The 24,595-nt window shown below is 46.5% G+C and overlaps 1 protein-coding gene across 4 annotated transcripts in view; it reads right to left on the reverse strand.

The window, feature by feature from the left end:
* MCTP2 (multiple C2 and transmembrane domain containing 2) overlaps positions 1 to 24,595 on the reverse strand; it is an 85,913-nt gene that overhangs the window by 36,367 nt on the left and 24,951 nt on the right. For 3 of the 4 annotated variants that reach the window (XM_077317584.1, XM_077317585.1, XM_077317586.1), the window contains 10 exons: positions 23,728 to 23,870; positions 22,595 to 22,671; positions 21,840 to 21,951; positions 20,835 to 20,870; positions 13,435 to 13,599; positions 12,012 to 12,142; positions 6,715 to 6,901; positions 5,370 to 5,463; positions 4,464 to 4,566; positions 2,832 to 2,934 (listed from right to left, as the gene is read on the reverse strand). In XM_077317584.1, the coding sequence (XP_077173699.1) occupies positions 2,832 to 2,934; positions 4,464 to 4,566; positions 5,370 to 5,463; positions 6,715 to 6,901; positions 12,012 to 12,142; positions 13,435 to 13,599; positions 20,835 to 20,870; positions 21,840 to 21,951; positions 22,595 to 22,671; positions 23,728 to 23,870 (1,151 nt within the window). Of the gene's footprint in view, positions 1 to 2,831; positions 2,935 to 4,463; positions 4,567 to 5,369; positions 5,464 to 6,714; positions 6,902 to 12,011; positions 12,143 to 13,434; positions 13,600 to 20,834; positions 20,871 to 21,839; positions 21,952 to 22,594; positions 22,672 to 23,727; positions 23,871 to 24,595 lie in introns of those variants that run through there. The other variant, XM_077317587.1, reaches the window with a different exon arrangement.

Raw genomic sequence — 24,595 nt, forward strand, 5'->3', positions numbered from 1 at the left:
CAGAATGCCAAAGAGACAGGGAAGAGAGGCCGGCTTGTCTCGAAGAAAAATGGTCTCCTGGCTCCTGCACCGTCTCCTCCCTTTCATTTCGTGTCGGAAGCCTCCAGATACAAGTCAGGCTCAAGTGCAAACTTGGAGCCAACGGAGAATGACAAGAGACAAAACAGCCAAGATCCATCCCTGTTGTAATCTCCAAGAACTAAGATAATGTCTGACAGCACGGACACCCCCATGGAATCATCTACCTTTCCAATTTTGGAATGAAGGTATGTATTATATTTATTTATTCATTATTGAATTTATACCCTGCCACACCCGAGAAGTCGGCTTGGGGAGGCTTACAGAATAAAAAGGCACAATAGCCCAAATACAATAAAACAGTAAAAATCAATAACTCCCCTCTAATTAGCTGTAAAAGAAAATAACAACAACAACAACACAACAACAAGATGGTGGACAAAAAATCAAGAAATGCTTCCATAAACTCCCACCCTGACACCCATGTCCTGCCAATAGTGGTGTGTGATGTATAAGCAGGTAGTCAGATGTACTAACCAAGCATCTAAGCTTGGCAAATTGACATAGGGTGGGATTGATTTGGGGCAACATGGGGTAGGGGCTAGAAATCTCCTGGGATTACAATCAGACTGCGGGTGACAGAGATCGATTCAGTTGGGGGAAATAGTTTCTTTGGTGGGTGGACTTCATAGCACAATACTCCACTGAGGTCCCGCCCGGCCCCAAATTCCTGCCAACTTCTGGCTCCGCCCCCAAAGTCTCCAGGCATTCCCCTACCCAGAGCTGGTAACCCTACAGTCCAGGAAGTGGATTCTATACCATTATATCTGATTGATATCTCTTTGCTCACCTAACTGCCCCCTTCCAAGGCTTTGCCCTCAAAATCCACTGGTGTTTCCCAGTTGTAAATATGCCTGGTGATTTTCAAGGGGGGGGCAGTGCCTGGGGAGGGTGTAGTTTAGGGTGGAGAGGGCCCTCCGTGAGATATAATGTCATCTACACCAGCTTCTAAAGTAGCCATTTTATCCAGGAGAACTGATCTCTATAATTTGGGGACCGACTGTAATTCCGGGAGATTGCCTGGGCTCACCCGCAGGTTGGCAGGCCCCCTAGAAACTGTTCCGCAGCTAGACTAGTCATAGATGCAATGCCCAAAAAGTAGGATCCAAATATTTTATCAGGCTAAGATTAAAATTATTTGATTCCTGATCACCAGGTGAAAACTAAAAAGGGTGCTGGATCTAGCCCTGCTGACCCCAAATTTGCCATTCCTGAGATCAAGGAAGCATCGAGTCATTTCTGACCCTTGGGGTGACGCCCTCCAGCGTTTTCATGGCAGACTCAATACGAGGTGGTTTGCCAGTGCCTTCCCCAGCTGGGTCCTCATTTTACCGACCTCGGAAGGATGGAAGGCTGAGTCAACCTTGAGCCGGCTGCTGGGATCGAACTCCCAGCCTCATGGGCAGAGCTTCAGACTGCGTGTCTGCTGCCTTACCACTCTGCGCCAAGGTAGCTCTGTCTAAAACCTCACTGAAGTCAGAAAGAATGGCGTTGAGATTGCAGCTCACACGCATACTGCTCTCTCTCTCTCTCTTTCTCTCATGCACACACACCGTCCCCTCCTCTCCCCGCCTTCTGTGCAAGCCTCGTTATGGGGCTCCTGAGGGACTCTTGACAAATGTCTATAAAATCAAGAGAAAAAGAAATCAGGAACCTAACATCTTCTGACTGTCAGCCCACACAGCCGGCTGCCTCTCCCACAGCCCGTTTGGCACACGCTGGCTCTCCGGGAGACCAGCTGCTCGCGCCGCTCCCGTCCAGTAACATCAGGGATACGAGGACTCGGGGAGAAATTAACAGAGTCATCAAAAATTGAATAAAAGATGTTCAGGAGCCGTTCCTCCCCCTGTAAACATCGAATGGTTCATCGCATGGAGAGGTCTATTGAGAACCGTTCCCCCACCCCCAAGTTAAAATAAAATGGAAGTTTAAGCGACACAGGATCTAGAAAGGAGGCCATGGTGAATCTAAAAGTCAGGAGGAAACAATGAATGGGGGGAGAGAGAGAGAGAGAGAGAGACCCTCAAAGGGACCGGCAACTTAAGGTATCCCAAGAGGCTGGCCGAAATGGGACCAGGAACTGTGAAAGAGCAGCTTCCGGATCGGGTTCAAGGTTTTGGTTCTTAACTTTAAGGCCATACGCGGCCCGGGTCCAGCATATCTGAGGGACTGCTTATCTCCTTATGCCCCCCCTTACAGGACTCTTTGCTCTGCAGGTTTCGCTCAGTTCTCCTGGCCCCCGAGAGATACATCTGGCCTTGAAGAGGGCCGGGGCCTTTTCGGTCCTGGCCCCAAACTGCTGGAATGAGCTCCCGGAAGAGCTGAGGGCCCTGACGGAGCCGACACTTTTAAGGCGCTTCAGGACTTTTGTTTAATTTTGCCTCAACAAACCTGACTACCCTTTTCTAATCCAATTCCTGTAGCCGACAGCCACGGTAAGGGGGTTTAGAAACGTAAAAGCAGAGAAGGAAGCAAGATGCATACATTAAAAAGAAGTCAGTATCCTAAAGTTAAAACAAAGCAGAGATGAAGGAATGATCCCTGTGTGTGAGTGTGTGGAGGGTGGGGGGGTTAATCTCCATTTGTCTGATTATCCTTCAACATAAGGAGAGCCGTAAATATTGTCGGAGAGCCATCCATCACAGTGGCTTGTTTTCCTTTCTCGTCAGGGTTTTCTCAGGCCGCCAGGGGAAGACCTTCTCCCACTGAAACCATCAAGGCTGGAATGATGGACGCAGAAAAGATAAACTTACAGACAGTAGAGGAATGGCAACTTTTCCAAGGAAGTCTGGCGGCTTATCTCCGTCTTCATCAAACACGGTCACTTCAAGAACGTCATGGACATCTTTAACGGGGCTGTGGAAAGAGGTTGGTGGAGAAGGAGAAAAGGTTAGGAAAAGGCAACAATCCCACCTACCACACCCCAAAAAACAAAACATCAAGGGTAGCTTTTCATTATCTGTTCCATTACCTGGAAGGATCGGCCTTTTTCAACCTTTTGGCCATGGAGGTATCGCTGAAATATTTTTCAGGCTTCGAGGTCAGCTGGCCAGGCTCCCTGCTATCCCCCCCCCAAGTGAGAGGGGCCTTGACCAGCAAAGGTTTAAGTGGCCAGGGTCCCTCCCCTTCCCACCTCCTTCCGGCCCATCATTGGTCACTTGGGGAGGAGGTGGGTCAACCTGCCCAAATAAGGGTACGGTTATTATTTTCTTTCTTTTTCACTTGGAACCAGAAATGGCCGGCACAGGGTCAGAGGGATTTTGGAAAAAACCCACCATGGTCCCGTGGTCAGGAAACCCTACCTTGAATAAAACTTTGTTGAACTTCAAAGCTCAAGCTATGAACTTGGGAAGGTGACTGCATTTAAGATATACAAATGTAAAAAAATAAGATGTGCAGGTGTGCAGGCCTCATTCCCATAGGAGGCTGAGAGTACAGATGCTTCATTGGATAAAGATTTTCTCAGTTCTGAAGGTTTGGACCCTTCAAGGCTTTTTGGCCTGGATCACCTTCTCCCTCATGAGTGTGAGAAACCTTAAGACGCTCACACAAGATCTGGAGGCTTTTCTTTCCTTGAAGGAAGTATGGTTTGTGACAGCCATGGCAGGTTTCCAGCTTGGATGGATTGGTTGCCCCAGCAATTCCCAACCAGGGTGGGCAGGGGGCCCCGGGGTTCTGCAAGATCTCCGTAAGGTGATGTGGCCTTTCCCAGAAGCTTGGATGGCCAATGACATCTCTTAGGCATATTATGCACGGCTGCTGAAACGGTGGCATGGAGAATGAGGAGGAGGAAGAAGCGAAGTAAACCGATTACGCACGGGATAGAAAACGGCGGCAAAACCCAGAGTATCCGATTATGCACGCGGATACTGTGGAGCCACTTCTGGTTGCACTCTGGTCTCGGGAAGCTCCACTTTCTTCCACATCTCGCTAACGTGGCTTTTTCGGCGGCATACATTGACTTTGCGCCCGGTTGCCGCCTGCAGCGTGCATAATTGGTGATTTTAGCCACTGCCATTCCACCCCGAATGTGGACTTTCCACTCCGTGCATAATGGGCCTTACTGAATGGCTGCCAATTGAAATCAGAGCTTCCTTTTCAGTCTCCCAGCAGAGACCGCCATGTTTAGTCGTGGTTTCTTCCTAACTTGGTTTTAATGCTGTTTGTTGTGTGAACGTAGTGGGTTTCTGGCTAGCTTTTGCTTGTTTTCTTTTTATTATTGTACACCACTTTGAGAAACAAAAGCAAGTGGTATGGAAATATAATCTAAAACCTGCCTCCTTTCCTTTTCAAAGCCCCCTGGTCTCCCTTGGCCTATTTCCTTAAAGGAATTATTAATCCCAAAACGCCAGATCCGCCCACTTTCCACTTGCAAACCCACTTACAAAGTGAAGACCTGGTTCCACTCCGGATTGAGGTTCTTGTAAATGGTGTAACTCTGCAACCGCCCATTCCCAAGCTCCAGCACACAGAAGGGATCGCTTTTTCCTGGAAAGGGAAAACAGTTCTTTTGAAAGTGAAAGGGGAAAAAAAAAGCAAAACATCTCAGGATACTCCCAAATAGCACTGGTTCATTCCAACTCTTTTAAAATTGACTTTATTTATTTCAGATTTTTATACCGCCCTTCCATACGGCTCTGGGCGGCTTCTTTTGCAAGTCCTTCAGCCTTCCCTCTGTGTCATTTTCCTCTGAGTATCACTGTTCCACTGGGGGTTGCCTGTTTGTCTATGCCAGGGGTAGTCAAACTGCGGCCCTCCAGATGTCCATGGACTAGGAATTGTAGTCTGGGAATTGTAGTCCATGGACATCTGGAGGGCCGCAGTTTGACTTCCTCTGGTCTATGCGCTCCCGCAATGAGGCGACAGCCTTCTGGACCGTTTTGGGTTTGGGAAACAGCACAGGGCAGAAGGCGAAAGCCCCTCCCTCCTTCCATATCGCAGTCCCAAACCGAATCAGGCCTTTGTGCCGCCCTGTGATTAAGTTCCCAAAGGTTCAAGTCCCGGCAGCAGCCAGGAGTTAGATATAACATCTTAAGTTTGACTCCTAAATCATTTCCTTAACAAGCGTTGGGATCAGCCTTCCTCTGTCCGGGCTCCTGGGAGTCATTACCAGTCTGAGTAAGTTAGTCAGACCGACGGCCTGAGTTTCTAGCAGGAATTTTCCTCCGTGTGTCTTTCTACTGCTTGAAAAAGCACACTTCTGTTCCAATTCTGAATGGAATCAGCCCTCTGGGACACCAGCCGTACGACACTAGGAAAAGAGACACATTTACAGCACTCATAGCTCATACCTGAAAAGTCTGCCGCTAACAGATCAACAGCTTTTAAAAGTTTGACTTGCAGGAATCCAACGTCCTTTATGTTTCGGAACGAGTTCCAGAGACACTGAGGGGGGGAAGGGGGATGTTCAGAGGAAGAAAAAATATTTTAAATTCCTGATTTTAGGAACAGCTTTATAAGGAAGTGACAAGCAATCTTAGCCTCCCCTCCCTTCCCTCATAGTGAAGACTCCTCGGTTTCAGAGTCTCTACAATTGCAGTAAGAAACTCATGACTAATTTATTTTCTGACGACAACAATGCCCTAGAGCAGGGGTAGTCAACCTGTGGTCCTCCAGATGTCCATGGGCTACAATTTGCTGGCAGAGGCTCATGGGAATTGTAGTTCATGAACATCTGGAGGACCACAGGTTGACTGCCCCTGCCCTAGATGGCACATGTTCATAGACTACAATTCCCATGAGCCCCTGCCAGCATTCTTCTCTCCAACTGGGACTCCTTTACAGATTTTAAAGACAATTCCTGAATATTTGGATGCTCCTCCCAATCAAAATAACTTCCTGCACAGAGAAATCTAGCATGACAGGGGTAAAGCTCGATGGAATTTTCTTTTCTTACTATGGGGGATTCCTCCCCCAACAATGCAGTAAACCTAACCCTTTGAGAGCCAGTATTCCCTTGTATAACTCTGAGAGCCACAGTGTCAGACTAGAACCTAGGAGACCCAGGTTCGAATCCCTGGCGAGCTAGGTTAGCCTGGCCAGGGGCCGCCCAAGAAGCTTCCATGGCAGTTTGAGGATTCAAACCTTGGTCCCCTAGCCTCACCATTCCACCCCTCCAGCTCTCTGGTACAGACTTGATCTCGCTGACTGAAAGCCTTAGCAGTTACTGACCTGGACCCATCCCGCACAAGTTAGTTAATGCACTTTCAATGCACTTTAGAAGCAGATTTTCCTGTTCTGCACGGGAAACTCCAGTTGCAAAAGCACGCTGAAAGTGCATTATCCAATATGTGCAGAATGGGCCCTGAAGGTAATAATTAGGTGACACTTGGAAAGAGCAAAATAAAATAAAATAGAATGAGGAAAATTTTGGGGCTAAAAATGATGCATGATCTGTCTCGTCTCTTTGCGTAAGGAAATTATTATTTTGAGAAGTGTCCAAAGCAAACCTCCCATATGGCTGCAGGCTAACTGCACAGACGATTAATCATGCTAGCCACAATATTGAGTGGGTGATACATTTTCTTCCCCCATTAACACACTTAGAAGCTGGGCTCTGGAGTCATTTTTTGGACCACTTTCCCCCTCCCATTACCCAGAAAGAAGGCTGAAAAAAATCGGGCACCCCCAACTCACATAGCGCTGAGAAATCTGCCTCCTTTCGTTGGGGTCTCCCAGGGGGGAAATGCACAGATCCGAGATAGAAACACCAGAGCAGGGCGCTACAGAGACCACCACCAGCAGGGACCCCGGTTGCTTCTCCAGTGGTAGTACCAAACGGTTTGCTCGCTTGCTGGGTAATGCGCCAATATCTACTTTACACCTGGCACAGAATGGGACAAAGCAGAGGAAGGTGAGCATGTCATGGCCGACCTCAACATACATACAACCCATTGATGGGAGGGTCAAATCCCTTTGCAGCCTGTAAGATTTACCAACTCTGTGCACGTACTTGATGTCCAACAGTGTGCAGGTGAACCGCTTCTTTGGAAGAGGTCAACCTGCCATCACGTGAAATGACCAATGTGAGCCAAAAGGATGGCTCCCCTCCCTTGGCCTCGGAAAGGAGGTCAACACTGCAGGGATCTTCGGGACCGATCAGGCAAAGGATGCTCTTTGAACAATACTGATGTTTGGTTTAGGCCAGGCTTTGTCAACCATGGTTATGTGAAACTCTGGGGTTTCTTGATGGCCCTGGAAGGGTTTCCTCAACAGGGGGGAGTCAATTATTTGATTGGTTATCGGGTGACCTATCAGGTGATAGGACCATATATGGCAGGCTTTCTCAACCCTGGGGTTTCTCGGCGACCCTGAATGGGTTTCCCGAATGGGTGGGAGTTAATTAATTTGTGTATATATTTTTAAATCTGTTAAAAATGTACCAGGTGATAGGACCATATATGGTCTTGTCAACCCATCTCATGCTACCGAAATGTCCAGTGATGGGCCTGGAGGGGGTAGAAAGGGGAGGAGAGCCGGGTAGGTGTGTACACAGCTATGCTTCCCAAACATATTCTGCATGGTTACACAACTTCTGCTGTTTCTCGAAGCCTGGAGGTTGTTCCAGGGGGTTCTCACCAGTGAAAAAGTAGAGAAGGGCTCTTTTATGGCAGAAGGAATGGCCCAGAGGGATATTTCAGGGTGGAGTTAGTGTAGAGTGGAGTTTTAGGAGGGGAGGGAGTTTCAGCAGAGTTATGACACCATCTTGTTTCTTTCTGGGGCACTGATCACTGTAGCCCTCGTTAGAGTTTGCCCTCCGAGATTCCATAGGTTCTTCTCACTAATATCTGCACCAGTCAGTTTATCAGCTATTCTATATGACACTGAGCAGAAATTCCCCAATGTGGTCAGTTTGCCACACATCTGGTCACCTTTTGAACATTGACCTTTAAAGCGGGGGATGAGTTTTGAACACTTTAATGCTTAGCAGGCCTCAGGTCTTTAACCATCGGTCTGAATGTCATAGCTGGTTATTACAGTGTGCAACAGTTGGGTTTCTTGGGATAGATTGATAGATGATAGGCAGATGATAGAAAAGAGAGAGAGGTTTTAAATGGAGAACATACTCAAAGAATAATTTGAATTTTTTTGGGGGGGAGGGGAGGAAGGTCAAAAGAGAGAAAGAGGGTTCCCTCTTCACATCCAGTTTTAAAAATGTGTTTTAAAAAATTCCAGAAGGTGGTGGAATGATACACCTTCAAAAGACAGCAAAATCCAGATGTGTTACAGGCCAGAGACATTTCTGGGTGTTTTGATGGCTCCTCTCCGGCTACAGTCTGCAACTCATAAGGATTTCCTGTTTAGTTTTGTTTTCGTAACAAAACACCCCGAACTTCTCATCCCAGTCATGCTTTCCAAAACACCTTCTGGGTTGTTCCTGCCCCTCTTAAACAGAACAAAAAGTTCAGTCCCAAGAGTATTTGCAGAAGGATTCGCTAGGGAAGGCAGGTTGTAGCTGCGAAAAGAACTTGAAGTATAACCATTTAAATAACTTCAGGGGGGCGGGAGATAATTTGTAAGCAGCTCTGAGGATCTGAGCCCATAAGGAGAACTTTGAGCAAACATGATCAGCCCAAGCCAAAAAAGGACCTGGAAGGTCCCACTGCTGTGATATGCAAAGGGAGCTGAGCCTTAGAAAACAGTTGCGAGAGAGACAAACCATTTGGAACGGGTTGGCAGGGCTTTCGGCAGGTCAACAAGCTATTGTCGAAACAAAAACTTGCTAAAGTGTTGGTGTGATGGACAAAAAATAATAAAATAAACTATTCCTCAGAGGTCCCCAAAGTGGGCGCTGTTGTTTATTATATGGTGCGTGTACAGTCCTGGTTCAAGAATTTGCAGGATTCGTAACACCAGAGCCAGTTTAAGGATTCACGGGCCATTAGAAGAACACAAGTCATGCTGTTACAAGTCCTGTAACTGCAGGGCAACCTTACCAGGGATAGTTGGGACTTTGAAAGCAACTGACAGCTTCGTTATTTTATGTTCTTGTGGTCCACGAGCCAGATAAGTATGAGGGCCCTCTAACAATCACAGTGTGAACCTGGGGGCCCTAGAACTGCAGAACCCGAAGCCTGGGTTACATGCACTACTAGAATAAACCACATTTATGTGTGTAATGTCGAAAAAAGAAGCCAAGGATTGTCTGCAAGCCAGGCGAGGGATGCTCAGAGGTTGGCCACTGCCTTCCTCCGTGTTATGACTTGTAGTACCCTTTGGAGGAATTACTTGCCCATTTCTTGGAGGTCTCCCATCCAAACACTCGACATTGTTGGCCCTTGCTTAGCTTCCAATATTTGATGGGATCAGGCTTGCCTGGGCTATCCAGGTCAAGGTAGGTTCTTCTCAGGCAAATGGACCATGTATTTTCTCCTGACTGCCAATTCTACCACTGGAAAGGCATCCAGCTTCAGCACTCATCCACTACAGACTGAAAAGCTTTCCATTTTTGAATAGCCAGGGTCGATTTTGCACACAATAGCTAATGCACTTTCAATTATGGGGGGGGGGGAAGGAAAACAGATAGCAGGGTGTGTTGGAGAAGGGAATTGGTTTGACTAAGTCTCTAAAAAGGGTTTACCATATTAAAGTTGAGGATTTGGGTTTGTTTAGCTTTGTTTAGCTTTGACTTAAAAACAAAACATTTTAAGAGGTCATTGTTCTCAGTACCAATCAAAACCTCACCAAACCAAGACGGTATTGTTTATTGTGCATCTCTGTCAACAAACCGGCTCCGATTATTTTACCATTTCATTTTAGGAGGTTCCACTTCTATTATTATTATTTTTTAAGACCATTAAAGCACTAAATAGTTTTGGCCAAAGTCCAGTAAGAGACGAAAATATCCAGCCTGCCGATTCCCGCTGATTGAAGCCGTCGGGAGGAGCAGGGGGAATACCAACATCCCTGATCTCAAAGCATTTTAACACAACAACCCAACTTCCTACCCAAGCCATCTGGGATCGTTTAAGCAGCCAGCCTAACCTAGGCTGCAGGGTTGTGCTAAGGAATCACGGGCGAAATCCACACCTGAAGAACGGCTGCAGACCCACTCAAAAGACATTTGTACATTTGAAATGTAATTAAATTCAACAATAACATAAGGAGAAAGTCAGAGAGCGAGCGAGAGAGAGAGAGACAGAATAAAGCCCTGTTAAACACTGAAATGCACACTCACTTCAATGTACAAATGCAGAGCTGTTTGCTAGTATGTTTCAGTGGTAATACAGTCATTTTTTAGTTTTGTGAAATTATGCATTCCTGTTGGCTTTCTCCCCAAATGAGCAGCAGATGGGATGCAAAGTAAGCCCACTGTCACTCAAAATAGACATTTCAGCCGACTCACAAGTTACTTTTGTTTATTGGAGAATTCAAGGCCTTTAATTCTAACTCTGTTCTCGAATGCTGTGCCTTTTTTAAAATTTAATTTTTAATTGTGAATTGTGATGTATTTTGTTCTCCTCCCCACCCCCAGGAGAAAAAGGCAGATAGTTGACAAAGCACTATTTCGTTTAGTTGCCGTGTGTGAGGTCAGTTCTTATTAGACAGGCTGGGCATATTTTTTTTAGTATGGTGGTAGAGATTCATTTCGCTGCAGTTAATGTTGGGTAGCTATTTCAGCAGACAGTGAAACATTTGGACAGAAACTCTGTACACAAGTTACAGTAAAGGTAAAAGTATCCCCTGTGCAAGCACCGGGTCATGTCTGACCCTTGGGGTGACGCCCTCCAGCGTTTTCATGGCAGACTCAATCGGGATGGTTTGCCATTCCCTTCAACAGTCATTACCTTTTACCCCCCAGCAGCAAGCTGGGTACTCATTTTACCGACCTCGGAAGGATGGAAGGCTGAGTCAACCTTGAGCCGGCTGCTGGGATCGAACTCCCAACCTCATGGGCAGACAGCTTCAGACAGCATGTCACTGCCTTACCACTCTGCACCACAAGAGGCTCTTACACAAGTTACAAGTGCAATGCAAAAACTATCTGTGTATAATTTTTTTCTCTTCATCCATGTGCAGAGACTGAGGAAAATATCACCCACTTCAGCAACAGCATTTGCAATAATTTGCTGTACGAATTTGTTTTAGAGGGTAGACCATGTTACTATGTGATAAGACAGTTATATTAGAGCACAACAAGATTTTGGTGGTATAAGCTTGTGACATAAGCTTCAGACATGAGCAAGAATGGAGAATGTATGAAATGTTGACCTGTTCTTCATACCTCCATGAGCACAGGGGAAAACACCTGTCTTCACAGTTGGCAGTTCTATATATTGAGGGAAATGGCAAAACACCATTTCCCAGAAACTTCACCTTGGCAAGCATATATGGCTGGACTTAGATTAAATTCAAATTCAGCATTCAATTTAACATTCAATTCCCTGAGTATCCTGGGAACTGAAGCCCTGTGAGAGACTCTTAGGCTCAATAATATCACTAAACTACAATTCCCAGGATTCTTGGGGATTAGGGAGCCACACAAGTCCTTTGTCCACACATAGACTCATTGCAGGGGGGGGGGGATAAGCAGCTGCAAGCCTCATCCCCCATCTCTGCACTGTTGCTGAGTCATTCACATTATAAGAAAATGTAGAAGATATTCTTTTCCTAACATTGCTGATGCTAAGGAGGGGGCATGTATGTGGAATGCTTCCTCTGCAGGTTTGAGCAGTGTACTCACCTCCGTTATCCCTGTCATGATCACCCATATACATTGCTAACCCACTTGTATCCACCCCCCCCCCCCCAGTGCACACATAATGAATCAACATCATTTCAACAGGGCTACAAATATGGTGACAGAACAGACATCATGTTTGCAGGGCAGATACCCTTTGAGAGAGTTTAACATATGCTGTGTTTCCAACATCAATTTGTTAATAAAGACTATTTAATGGACTGAATGCAAAAAAATGATTCTGAGAACTTACAATCCCAAAGCTTCTTCATGCTTTTTGTTATCCTTTCCCCAGATTTCAATCTCCAACATATCCTTCCTGTCAGAGAAGTAGTGAAAATCAAACTGTTCCCTCCACTGTGGGTTTGCACTCTTACACAGTGTCTAGAAAACATGCAGTTATAAGATTTACTTTCCTGGGAAAAGGTTGCTTTGTTCATACAAAAAAACTTGTCATCTACAAAGAGAGAGAGAGAGAGAGAGAGAGAGAGAAATCCACACAACAGAGAGATTTCAACATGGAAAGCAACCCCCTTTGTAATCCTGTGGGTGAAAAGAGCCACCCCCCCAAAAAAAAAAAAAAGATTCTGCACTCAAAATTTTCAGTTCTTTACTATACCAAAGGTATGTAAACTTGACTTGATTTTAAGTGCTAGGTTGTAACATAAAGGGAACACTGAGGGAATTCAGTTAAGAATAGGTATATTGATTTCATTTCTGCCCTGTTTTTCTGAAAGCAAGGTATAAAGCTACTTCCTTCATTCACCTCTCCTCCTTTCGATCTTCCCAACAGGTTAGACTGAAAGACTGTGACTAACCCAAGATCATCCAGAAAGCTTCCATGGTGCAGTGGGGATCCTATTCTGACCACTTCCCTACACTTGATTCAAGGGATATGTCCTAGGCAGGAAATCAGTGGTTGGATATCCCAGCTTTAAATAAAAAACACTGAAATATAACTGCGAATATCTCCTAATCTCCCATACGCTGTGCAGTTAACATCGGTGGACTTTAACCTGGAGAAGCAGCTTTGATTTCCCACTCCTCATCCACATGCAGCCAGCCACATGACCTTGGACCAGTCCCAGTTCTATCAGAGCTCTTTCCGCTCCATCCATCTCATGGGGTTTCTGCTATGGAGAGGGGAAGGGAAAGATGCTTGTAAGCTGCTTTGGGACTCCTTCAGGTAGTGAAAAGCAAGATATAAAAAAACAGCTCTTCTTCTCAATAGGGATGAACACATGGCCTCTCTAGTTAAAGGACCAGGTAGCAGGAGATGTGGAAAACCTCAGCCAGAGGCCCTGGACAGCAGATGCCAACCTGGGCAGACAATACTGATGCAGTAGAACAGCTGTTTTTTTGTACTCTGTTTTTTACTACCTGAAGGAGTCTCAAAGTAGCTTATAATCATCTACTCTACCTCTCCCCACAACAGACATCCTGTGAGGTAGGTAGGGCTGAGAGAGCGCTGAGAGAACTGTGACAGGCCCAAGGTCACCCGGCTGGCTGCATGTGAATGGGAAATCAAACCATGTTCTCCCAATTACAGGCCACCACTCTTAACTGCTACACCCTTCTGGGTCTCTCCGAAGATAGCTTTCTGTGTGCTCAGGGTCCTCAAACCCAACAATCCATGTCTGGAGGCCACAAGGTGTTCCGTCCACACCACCACTTACCTTACTCTTGTACTTTTGGTCTCCCATTCTCAGCCAAACAAACATTTGGGTCATGCCCCCACAAGAGATATTCTTCCCTTCCAACAAGGCCACAGAGACCGTTCCATTCCACAGCTGATTCTTCCGTAAAGAATCCGCTAATCTCACCGTCCGCATGAGGTTTGCCTGCAAAGGAAGAGAAAACATTCTAGATCATGAGTGGCTAAAATGTGCCTCTAAAATGCCACTGGATTAAAATATAGCTGGAATTACAACCCATCTCCAGAAGGCTTCGGCTGGTGGCAGACTCTATAGCATTATGCTCCACCAAGAGCCTCCCCCTCTTCATATCTCAGCCTCCCTAGAATCTACCCCCAAATTTCCAGAAAGCTTCCGTGCTCCAGTGAGCATTCAGACCTGAGTCTCCAAGATCTTACTCCACAACTCTAACCTCCACACTTCACTGGCTTTCTCCCAGTGGGTGGAGAAACGTTACAGTTGTTCATGTCCCCACAACAAGAACATTATACTCAGATTTGAATCAGATGTCGGAAAATGTGCAAAGGTTGAACAGACCTGGAAAGAGGAAAACTCTGTTTTTGGTCAGAAACTCAGCTCTCTCTCACACACACACACATACACAAATACACCCCTATGCCTCCATTACTACAACATCCCACAACTTACTCTCCTCATCTATCTAAGGCTGGAGACAACCCTTCCAAACCACTTGAAAAGCGATGCTTCCCAAAGGAATCAGCCCAAACATTCACCTGCAAGGTTTTGGTAGATCTAGCACTCAAAGTGCACACCGGCACCAGTTAGTCCTCTGTGGGTAAGATAAGAGTTACAGCTCACAATTCACACTGGCTTCTTCATCAGATATTCCCTCTCTGCTATGAATTCTCTAGGAGGGAAATATAACATGGCCAAAGTTGCTTTCTTTGCAATCCCTACGCCCTCTGTTTCAGCCTTTTTCAAACTTTTTGACCGTGGAGGAACGCCTGGCAAAAGATTTCAGGTTTTGCAGAACCGCGGAAGTGGTGACATGCCCCTTCAGTGAAGTGGGTGCGGAAGGAAGATGCAGGAACGAGCCAATCAATCAATGAATCAATCATTTATGACTTCCATTGTAGAGAAAGAGACAAGGCCTGTAGAGAAACAGGGGACGCGGGCTCCAGTGATGTCTAGTGATGTCAGCAGCCTTCCGAACTTCTGGGAAAGGCCGCGGAAACCCTGGGGAGCTCTTGCGGAACTCCGGGGTTCCCCAAAACCTTGGTTGGAGATCCCTGCTCCATATACCTGCATACAGTTACAAAGTCCCTTTTACGACCACACAATTTGTTTTTTCCTTTTACACAGGACTCCAGTGTCAAAACAAAGAAAGAAAGAAAACAAGATTCTAATTCATCAATCCTGATGCAGAGGAGGGTTTTTTTTAGTAGTGCCCCCCCCCCAACTAAAACATTCCCATGAACACACTTCAAAGCCCCGGCTGATCTAGGCCTCCCTAAAAGCAGCATAACTATTTCAAACTCCATTTTCTTTTCTTTTTTTTTTTAGGGGATAATGTCCGCAAGGGGTCAAAGGGCGAGCCGACAAGCTGCCAATTGCCGAAGAAAAATGGCCGGGCTTCCGTGAAATATGCTCTAAAATAATTTTGCGGCTTGGTATGTCCTCATCTTTTTTTCAAATGGGATGTTTGTCTTGGAAGCGCTTCTTTCTAACTCGTCCATAAAACAGGACGGCTTTTAGCTCGGCGAGGCCTCCGAAAATGGAATCCAAGGCTGGCCATTAAAAGGGGCTGGGAGATTGCTTCCATATGGCTGAACAGCATGGGAGTGAAGAGGCCAAAACCTACAGCAGGCCGCACTTGGCTGGGAGCTCCCCGTCTATCCGCGGACACTCCTTGCATTACAGGGGAACATCTGGATTATTGCTTGCAATGTCCCTGGGAAATATCCACTTCCCATCAAAGGCCTTTATCTATCTCCACCGTACTTTGAACATTTTAGTGCACGGCGCAGCCACGTTTGATGTGCGCCGTCCGCTGCGTTTCAATCCGGAGCAATCGCCTCCTTCCCCCAGCTCACCCGAACCGCTAGCCTGATCGCCTATTACTTTTTGCTTGTGTGTTTGTTTGTTTTTGGTGCTTGGTTTCGTCCTCTGGCGGACGGGGAAGAAGAGGGGAGGTCGTTGAGGCTGACTCCCCCCAACAGGCAAAGCCACCTCCCAGCCAAAAAATGTTCATTCGTTTGTATTTATTATTTTGCAGCTCCTTGGACCTCGGGATGCCAATCTCCAGGTGGAATTAAGAGATATCCTGATATTACAACTGCTCTCTGGATGACAGAGATCTTGTCCCCTGGAGAAAACAGCTGCTTTGGAGGGGGGATTCCACGGCCGAGGTCTCTCCCTGCCCCAACTGCTACCCTTCCGAGGCTCGACCTCCACATCTCCAAGAATTTCCCAAACAGGAATTGCCTCAGGTTGTTTGGGGCATTCCAACTGGCTGATTTTGTTTCCATGGGGGCAGAAGGTAGCCACCCGGCCATTGGCTGGGAATCCTGGGTCTCCCTCAACAGCTAGGAGCCTCCTTAGGAATCTGCCATTGCAAAGTTTGAAACTATTTTCCATCTGCCCCAGGAATGTGAGCATCATGCTTTCGAGGGAGATGTGACAGAGCTCGTTGGACTCTCCCCAGCTGCGACTGAGTGGCTTGAAAACAGAGATATTCGTTTTGGGGGCAGGCTTGTTCAACCTTTCGACCGTGAAAGAGCCCCTGAAACAATTTTTCAGACTTCAAGGAGCCCCAGAAGTGGTCAGCTGGCCACACCCCAGCCACGCCCCCAGAAGTGACTTCACTACCCTTACCCTTAGCATCCTTTGGCTCCCTTCCCCTTTACTGCTACTATTTTGGCTCTGCCTCACGTAGGCCAGGAAGAACAGTAGGGGCTGAGAAGAGAGCGCAGACCGGCCCTATACCACACTACTTTAGATCTCCCTCGGATCCCCTCCAGAGCTCTCACGAAACCCTAGCTGAGAATCCCTGACGTATGGGAATCGATCAAACAGTCTGTGTAACCATTGTACCCATGGATTTAATATTATTACATGTGTTCTTTGTGTAGCTCTGCCATATGATAATAGATATAGTAATAATAAAATATTTTTAAAAACAAAGGAAAACAAACAGTTGATCTCCCCACCCCACCATTTATCAGGCTGACTTTGGGGTTTCCTTCACTGCTCTCCCCCCCCCACCCCCCGCTTCAGTTCTATAAAATACCTTTTGTGAAGACTAGGGATACAAGACACAGACCCAAGATGGGGGGGGGATTTCTCCTAGAAGACTGGAAAACGAGAACGGTTTCTCGAAACACGTTGTTTTAATTACAGAACAGACAGCAAAAAGACACCGATCAAAACAACTGCTGTTTTCTCTCCCCCAACCTCCTGAGCTTAAAAGGATGAGACAGGGGGTGAGAGACCCGTGAACAGGTCAAAGCAGCAACGCGGATTGCCCCCAAAAGAAATATATACATTCCTCCCAGTTCTTCTCATTAGGCAGGGAAACCGTTCTGCAGAAAGACTTCCCCTCTGGGGAGAGGGCAAAGGAAACATGCGCAGGCAGCTGGACCGATGTGCATTGGCTCACGACCCCGTGGCAGACATAGCTCCACGCCACCCCGAAACGTTCAAAGAGCAGAGAAGCTTCACTGCCCACGGGGCACTGCTAGAGACAGCCAGATATGATAACAAGGACTGGAGGGGGGCTGTGAGCTAGGGGGTGGCACAGTGAAGGCATCCACGGTGGAAAGAGGAGGATGGAAATATTTTTGCACGGCAGCAACTGGGACTGCTTCGGCCATTTTATCAGTTCATTTGGACATGGAGGTGGCGCTTGCATTTGCTGCATTTCAAGTGGGAAGAGGCATGTTGCAGGGCCGGTCTCCCCCCCCGCCCCCCCCGAAAGCAAAACCATTCACAGATGCTGCGTTCATTTAGCACGCAAAGTTTGCTCAACGGCAGGAGGACGACCCCCGTGGTGCCGAGGCCTGTGGCACCTGCAAAAAGTAAACCTTAGATGAAACGTTCTAATGAGGTCATCGTGGTGCCCCCCTCGCAAGCCGGGTCTCCGGAGGAAACCAGTGGCCCGGAAAGAAGAGAAATATTCTAGCATGTTTGCACGCTCGCTCCCTCGCTCTCCCTCTCCCTGTAGGAAGGAGAGAGAAAGAAAGAAAGAAAGAAAGAAAGAAAGAAAGAAAGAAAGAAAGAAAGAAAGAAAGAAAGAAAGAAAGAAAGAAAGAAAGAAAGAAAGAAAGAAAGAAAAGGACTCAGGAAGGAAGGAAGGAAGGAAGGAAGGAAGGAAGGAAGGAAGGAAGGAAGGAAGGAAGGAAGGAAGGAAGGAAGGAAGGACTCGGTGAAAGGAAGGTAGGTAGGTAGGTAGGTAGGTAGGAAGGAAGGAAGGGAGGACTCGGTGAAAGGAAGGTAGGTAGGTAGGTAGGTAGGTAGGAAGGAAGGAAGGAAGGAAGGAAGGAAGGAAGGAAGGAAGGAAGGAAGGAAGGAAGGAAGGAAGGACTGCCCAACTACAACTAGTTCTACCCAGCTATATGTTGGAATATGCAAGATCTGTAATGTGTAACGTACACAAGGATATGAAGTATATCCTGCAGGGGGATTGGAGGAGATGTGTATTTAGCATAGGATAGGAGCTTCCTGATATTTTTCAGATTATCTCCTCCTGATTGGCTCAATTGGAGACTTCCTGCTCCTTTGAGCCCACATCCTCCCTGCTTGCCTCCAGAACAGAATTAAAGCAATTAGGCAATTAGTTAGGAATCTCTCTCTGTTCCCGTTCTATACCAGGTGGTTTCTCTTCACACCAAAATTATTGCATTCTTTTAATCATCCCGGTGCTCTTTCCTCTTTGCCAATTTAAACTCTACCAACTAAAGGCTGTGTAAAAAGAACCAGAGGTCAGCCCTGGCTCAAAACCTGTGTAAAGTACACTTGGTGTCTTGGGTGACCGAAATGGTGTCCCTACCTCTAGAAGAATGTTAAAATGGGCATCTGAAATCACACCACTTGCCAAGATATTATAAGGAAACATATTCTTGCTGCATCTCTCTCTATAAGCTGTGATTCTCAAAAGCTCCTCCCCTGCTACAAATTTTATCTTTCAGGTGTTCCTGGACTCCTGCTCTTTTTCTAGAGCCACAGACAGATAACACAGCTCTCCGCTTTAATCTGTTTTCAACGCTAATAATCCTGGGATGAGGGAAAGGCCACCACAACCCGGTCCTGTATCAGATAAGGCAAGATCTTGGCTTACTAGCAATGGGAGGGGAGAAAAGTTGAAGACAGGGGTGTACCTACTCCATTTTGTGCCTGAGTTTTCCGTGACCTTTTAATGTGCAAGTCATCTTTGATTTACACCAAAATTCGGGCTCCTTTCAAATTTTATTTCCCTGGCACCTAAAGCCCAGAAACTGGTTGCAGTTCTTTGGCTCTCTAATATTTTCAGTTAAATGGGTAAAAAAAATTAAGCAATATGTCCTTTTAAATAACACACAAAACCGGCATCTTTGGAAGTTATCACTGATAGTTTTTTAATTGTTAAAGTCATGAAAATTGATGTAGATTTGATAAGAATGGAGTGCGTGTTTTTTTTTTATTGTTCCTCCAAATGTTCTTTTTTTTTTTTTACTTTTGCAAACAAGGCAAAAACAGCTTTTAGATGTTCATGGCTTCAGAGTTTCTAGAAGTTTTAAATATTTGGTTAACTAACCCTGGCCAAGGTATTAATGGAGGACACCCACTGTGGCTATAAAGGTCGAAAAATAAGAGCTTCTAATGGCTCCCAGCTCAAAGGGATCAATCCAGAAAGATCCAGAAAATTTCATTTCTCAGCCATACACTTCCCAGAACAACACACGGATCTTAGGAATTCAAACCATCTCCCATCTGTATCGCCATTACATACCGATTTTTGTTAAAGAGAATACAAATCAATGAACCCTCCAAGCATTCCTTCATATTTTCGATTCAAAGAATACTTGTGAAAATAATACTAATAAATAATAATCCTGGTTAGACCAAACCAACTGCAAAACAAACAGGGGAGGGGGGCCTATTTAGGCATGTGCAAGAAAAAAAAAGTCATATTGTTTCAGATCCGAACTGAATCGATTCGGGGTGAATCCGAATAGTCTGAAACGCCCTGGGTTTTTTTTCAGATTCGGCCCAATGGATTCAGCCACCTCCGAATCGATTCGGCACCGTTGAAACCAATAGCGCCATGCGGGTCTATGAAAAATTTTGTCATTTCCATGGTCTAAGGGGTGGGGGGTTTAAGGTAGAGGCACCAAACGTGCATCACGGCTGTGGGAGCCCCTCCTCAAAAGAACCCCCAAGTTTCAAGAAGATTGATGAAGTTAACAGAGGACTTTCCGGACAGGAGCAAAAATACCTGAATTAACAGGACAAAGGAGGGACACGCACCTAGCCCCACAGAGCACCATTATCGAGCTTCCCCCTTGAATGGTCTGCTGGAAGGAGTGCAGGAGCCGATATAGCGTCAAATCCATTAGACAGCTTGTTTTTATTTCCTCCCGGTACCTTCCTCCAGTCCGTCCACATAACTTCTGCCCCATCACACGTCTCTGACCGTTCGTCCCTAACCTTCCCAAGACTCTCGTATTCCCCTATGCTCACAATTCTTCTTTGTAGCCTTTATGTTCTGCCACAACAAGAGGTGGTGAGAGGAGGGGGGAGGAAGTAAACCAAAGGCCAGTCCGGCTTCCACAGCCCGGCATTCCCTAACTAAAGATGGTTATTGATGTCCAACGCTAGTGGTTTAGTGCGGCAGCCCGATCAATAAACGAGGAAATACTGCTATGTCAAGTGTTGCCCAAGCAGACTTACTAGGAAATTCTTTACTGCTTCTCAGGCAGTCATGGAGTGTATTCTCTCTCTCCCCCCCCTTTAAAACTTTGAACTGCGATTCCTCTCGAAAGAGCTGGACCTCTCCTACCCTCTAGTGACAGTAAAGGAAAAAGACAAAAGGTTAGGTCGTTCTTTCTTCCTACTCCTCCCCTCCTCTCTTTTTCTTACACAAATAACCCTGCCTCCTTTTCTCTCCCCAATATTAGCTTCAATACTTTTATTTAATGGAAGAAAAATTCACCAGGACTCTGGGTACCTTGCAAGTCCTAGTCAAAAGCTGTTCCCATAATTACTTTCTGGGAGAAAGGGGCCAAAGGTAAGGTACAGAAGGTGCAGCCCCTTGGCTTCACATTATTTTGCAAAGGTGAGAGAGTTTTTGTACTCTGGCTTCCCTTCAAGGGATCCCATGTACAAATTTCAAGTTCTCACGGCTGGGAAGGAAAACTTGAGTTTGGAGGCGGAACGCAAATTACCTTTGGTGTCGAGAGCTTCCTTCGATTCGTCCACTTCTGCACATGGTGACCGTATTGGCCCAACACGAGCCATCCGAGGAAGCCCCAAGAGAACGAGAGAAAGAAGAAAGTTGGGGAAATGAGCCACATGTTTTGAACCTAGCTTTGACTCGAAAGCACCAAGGTCAGGAATTTTGGCTTTCAAGAGCCCCCGGGAAGCCCACCAAGCTGTCTCTTCTGCAGTAACAGACCAAGTTTCGGGCTGTGCCCTGGCTAGACCAGCAAACAAATTCCCTGGGTCCATCACTTTCTGTACTGTCTAAGCAGACTGGTAGTGGCCCTCCAGGGTCTCAGGGGGAGGACCTTTCATACTGTCAAGGAATCCAAAATTGAACCCCAGGCGTTCAATCATAATATATATATTTGAATCATATTTCAGAAATCGTTTTATCTCTAGGCAAGACACAACCCTGATATCATACAAGCGGGAAAGCAAGAGAACTAACTTAACTATCTAACATATTTGAAACCTGCATCAGACAGCGCAATCTTACAGGACCAATGTCTAAGGCTGTAGCTCTACATAGCAGTCCATTGCAATCTAAGCATATCATAGTCCAGGCCTTTGGTCCATCAGAATCCAGCCTAGTTTTCTTCTCCAAGTTCTTAATTATATCTTGCTGGCCTCAACCAGCCTCAGGCGATGATGACCATCCAGTCAGGATGGGCTCTTGCTGCACCCTTCCAGAAAATTACCTCATCACTCCTCCTTCTCCCCATCCCAACCTATCTGGCCTTGAAAACTATAAGGGCCAAGTAGGCAGACAGCCCCAATTAACAACACCTGCAAGATGGAAGGAGCCCACTACAGCCCCATTGGGAGAAATCAGGATGCATCATCAACCACTTTCTTCTTCTAATTGGGGATGCTGGGGATTGAACCGGTAACCTTCTGCAGGCTACCTCCCCTCTGGTAATGGCAGGCATTGTTCCATGAAATTAAGCACCAGGTCTTGGACTACTTACATTTCTTTTAATGTCTGCTTGTTTCACGGCAAGCTTCAGCTCCAGCACAAGGACGCCCATGTCTTCCTCTAAGCTGTTGGGGTCTTCCAGTTTAAGGATCTTCTCGGTCGTCCTGCAAACAGAGAAAACAGCTTAAGGGATCCCGGCTGGCTCAACACTGGAGCTATGAAAAATTACAGTCACGAGGGAAACAGTGAACTCTTTTGACAACGAGAACTGCACTGAACTCAAGAAAGGACATTGTTTAAAAACATTATTATTGTTTAATGCTATAAGGATAGGTCTTTTTTTTCTTTTTTTTTCTTGGTGTGGTGGTTAGAGCTGCAGAATGGACGGCTGCAGAATTTCCCAGGTGACCCTGGGCCACATACGCTCTCAGCCACACCTCCTACGCAAGGTCAGGGTGGAAATAAGATGGAGGCGAGGAGAAGGATTCATCCAGCTTTGCAAAAGAGACAATTTCCCTTTCTGAGGCATCTGGGATCAAAATTTTGGCAGTGGGGAAGAGGCAAAGGGAATGTGAAATGAAGGATGGAGAGGATTTCGGAGACCCTGGGAGGGAAGACCTTGACACAACTGGCTTTCCCGCTAAACAGAATTATTTCACGACACGAAAGCAGAACATACAACAATGGCTGCCCATTAGATAAACATGAGAACTTTTTAGGACCAGTGCAAGAGACCCAAGGTGAATTTCAGGACAACATCATCTTTTAAAACTTTGAATGTCTGCAATTAATACATCTTGAATATACCTGTTGAGTTCCAATTCATCCACCTTTACAAACGTTGAACCCATGAAGTCCGAAGACGTTAGATCTCGGTCGTACACCTGATGCAGAGAGAATTGGGAAAGCCAAATACAGCAGTTCAATGCCAGAAAATTATTTCAGTGCAAGAGATCAAATCTCGCATCGTTTGGTGGTTAAAGTAGGCCGGACGAGGACCTGGGAGACCAGGGTCCAAATCCCCACACTCAAGGACCTATTGAGACCCAGAGACTCACACAAAGACGGACTCCTCTGGATTATGTGTGTGAATAATAGAAGAAGAAGAAGAGTTGGTTCTCATATGCCGCTTTTCCCTACCCGAAGGAGGCTCAAAGTGGCTTACATTCACCTTCCCATTCCTCTCCCCACAACAGACACCCTGTGAGGTGGGTGAGGCTGAGAGAGCACTGATATCACTGCCCGGTCAGAACAGTTTAATCAGTGCTGTGACTAGCCCAAGGTCACCCAGCGGGCTGCATGTGGGGGAGCGCAGAATCGAACCTGGAATGCCAGATTAGAAGTCCGCACTCCTAACCACTACACCAAACTGGCACTACACCAAATAACCACCCCTGGAGTACTGTGTCCAGTTCTGGAGGCCTCACTTCAAAAAGGACATGGACAAAATTGAGAGGCTGCAAAGGAGAACGAGGGCTGGAGACCAAATGCTCTGAGGAAAGGCTGAAGGACTTGGGAATATTCAGCCTGGAGAAGAGGGGCAGAGGCCAGGACCCGCAGTAATGCCTTTACTGATTAGATATCAGGGGAAAAATGTTCACGATCAGAGTAGTTCAGTATTGGAATCGACAGCCTAAGGAGGTGGTGAACTTCCCCTTACTTGCAGTCTTCAAGCAGCAGGTAGACAGATCCTTATCCTGGATGCTTTAGGTTGGTCCTGAATTGAACAGGGGGTGGGACTAGATGGCCTGATCTGACTTGTATATAGGAAATGGGCCAGGGGACCAACGGATTCTCCCCAAACCATGTGCTAGCAATGACACCATGGGCACAGTATTGAAACCTTGGTATTCCTTGGAGGTCGCCCTTTCAAACACTAGCCAGGGCTGACCCTGCCTATCTTCCGGGATCTGATGAGATCGGGCTGGGACGGACATTACCTTGATACGTAGCTTCTGATCCAGGGACTGTATCGGAAGCACGACCGTCTCGTCCCACACAGGGTTCAGGTTCTTGTAGATGACCTTGCTTTTGTACAGTGTTTTCCCATTCACCTTAAACTTCACGTAGGGATCGCTTGTACCTTTACATGGAGTAAAAAAAGGAGGCCATCAGTGCAGGGAAGCCGTTAACCACCACTATGTTGATTCAGGGCTTTCTGTACTGTATTGCTAGGGCAGACTAGCCATAGAAGAAGGTCATCCAACAGAAACAAACACCAGAGAGTCCCAAAGGAGTCACTCACTGAGCAGAGGCAACTGCTGAATGCCCACATGAGCTTTGGACCCCTCTTGGCCAAGTTCATTTGGTGGGCAGATAAGTTCGATCCTGGGAAGGACGGGATGATCCAATAGCTGGCAGTAAAGAGGCACAGCCATGTTGCCATCCCTCAGAGAGGCAGCCAAGAGACACCAAGCCTGAAGTGGTTCCAATAACCTTCAGAGGATGTTTGAAAATGAGCTGGGAGGTAACCAGTTTGTTGTGTCCTCTTTTTGTTTACTTGCGTATTCTAAGCCTGTTCCGTCCTCTCTACAAACAAAGAAGGCAGCCAAGAGAGACAAGAAAGAGTGAGGGAGAGAGAGAGAGACCACCTTTGTCATTCTCAAAAGCTGAGGCGTCCAGCAGAGTAAAAGTCCCTCAACTACTGATGACATGAAAAGGGGCGACAAAAAGTCAAGCCACGAAAAGGGACCAGTAGAGTGAGACCAGAAGCCAGGTGGATGGGCAGGAGTTTCGAGACAGACAGCTTGGCGAGATCCAAAATGAAGGAGAGGTGTTCAACAGAGCAGGCCTTCCAAAAAAGATTGC

The sequence above is a fragment of the Paroedura picta genome, chromosome 18, assembly GCF_049243985.1.
Source record: "Paroedura picta isolate Pp20150507F chromosome 18, Ppicta_v3.0, whole genome shotgun sequence".
Lineage (NCBI taxonomy): Eukaryota > Metazoa > Chordata > Lepidosauria > Squamata > Gekkonidae > Paroedura > Paroedura picta.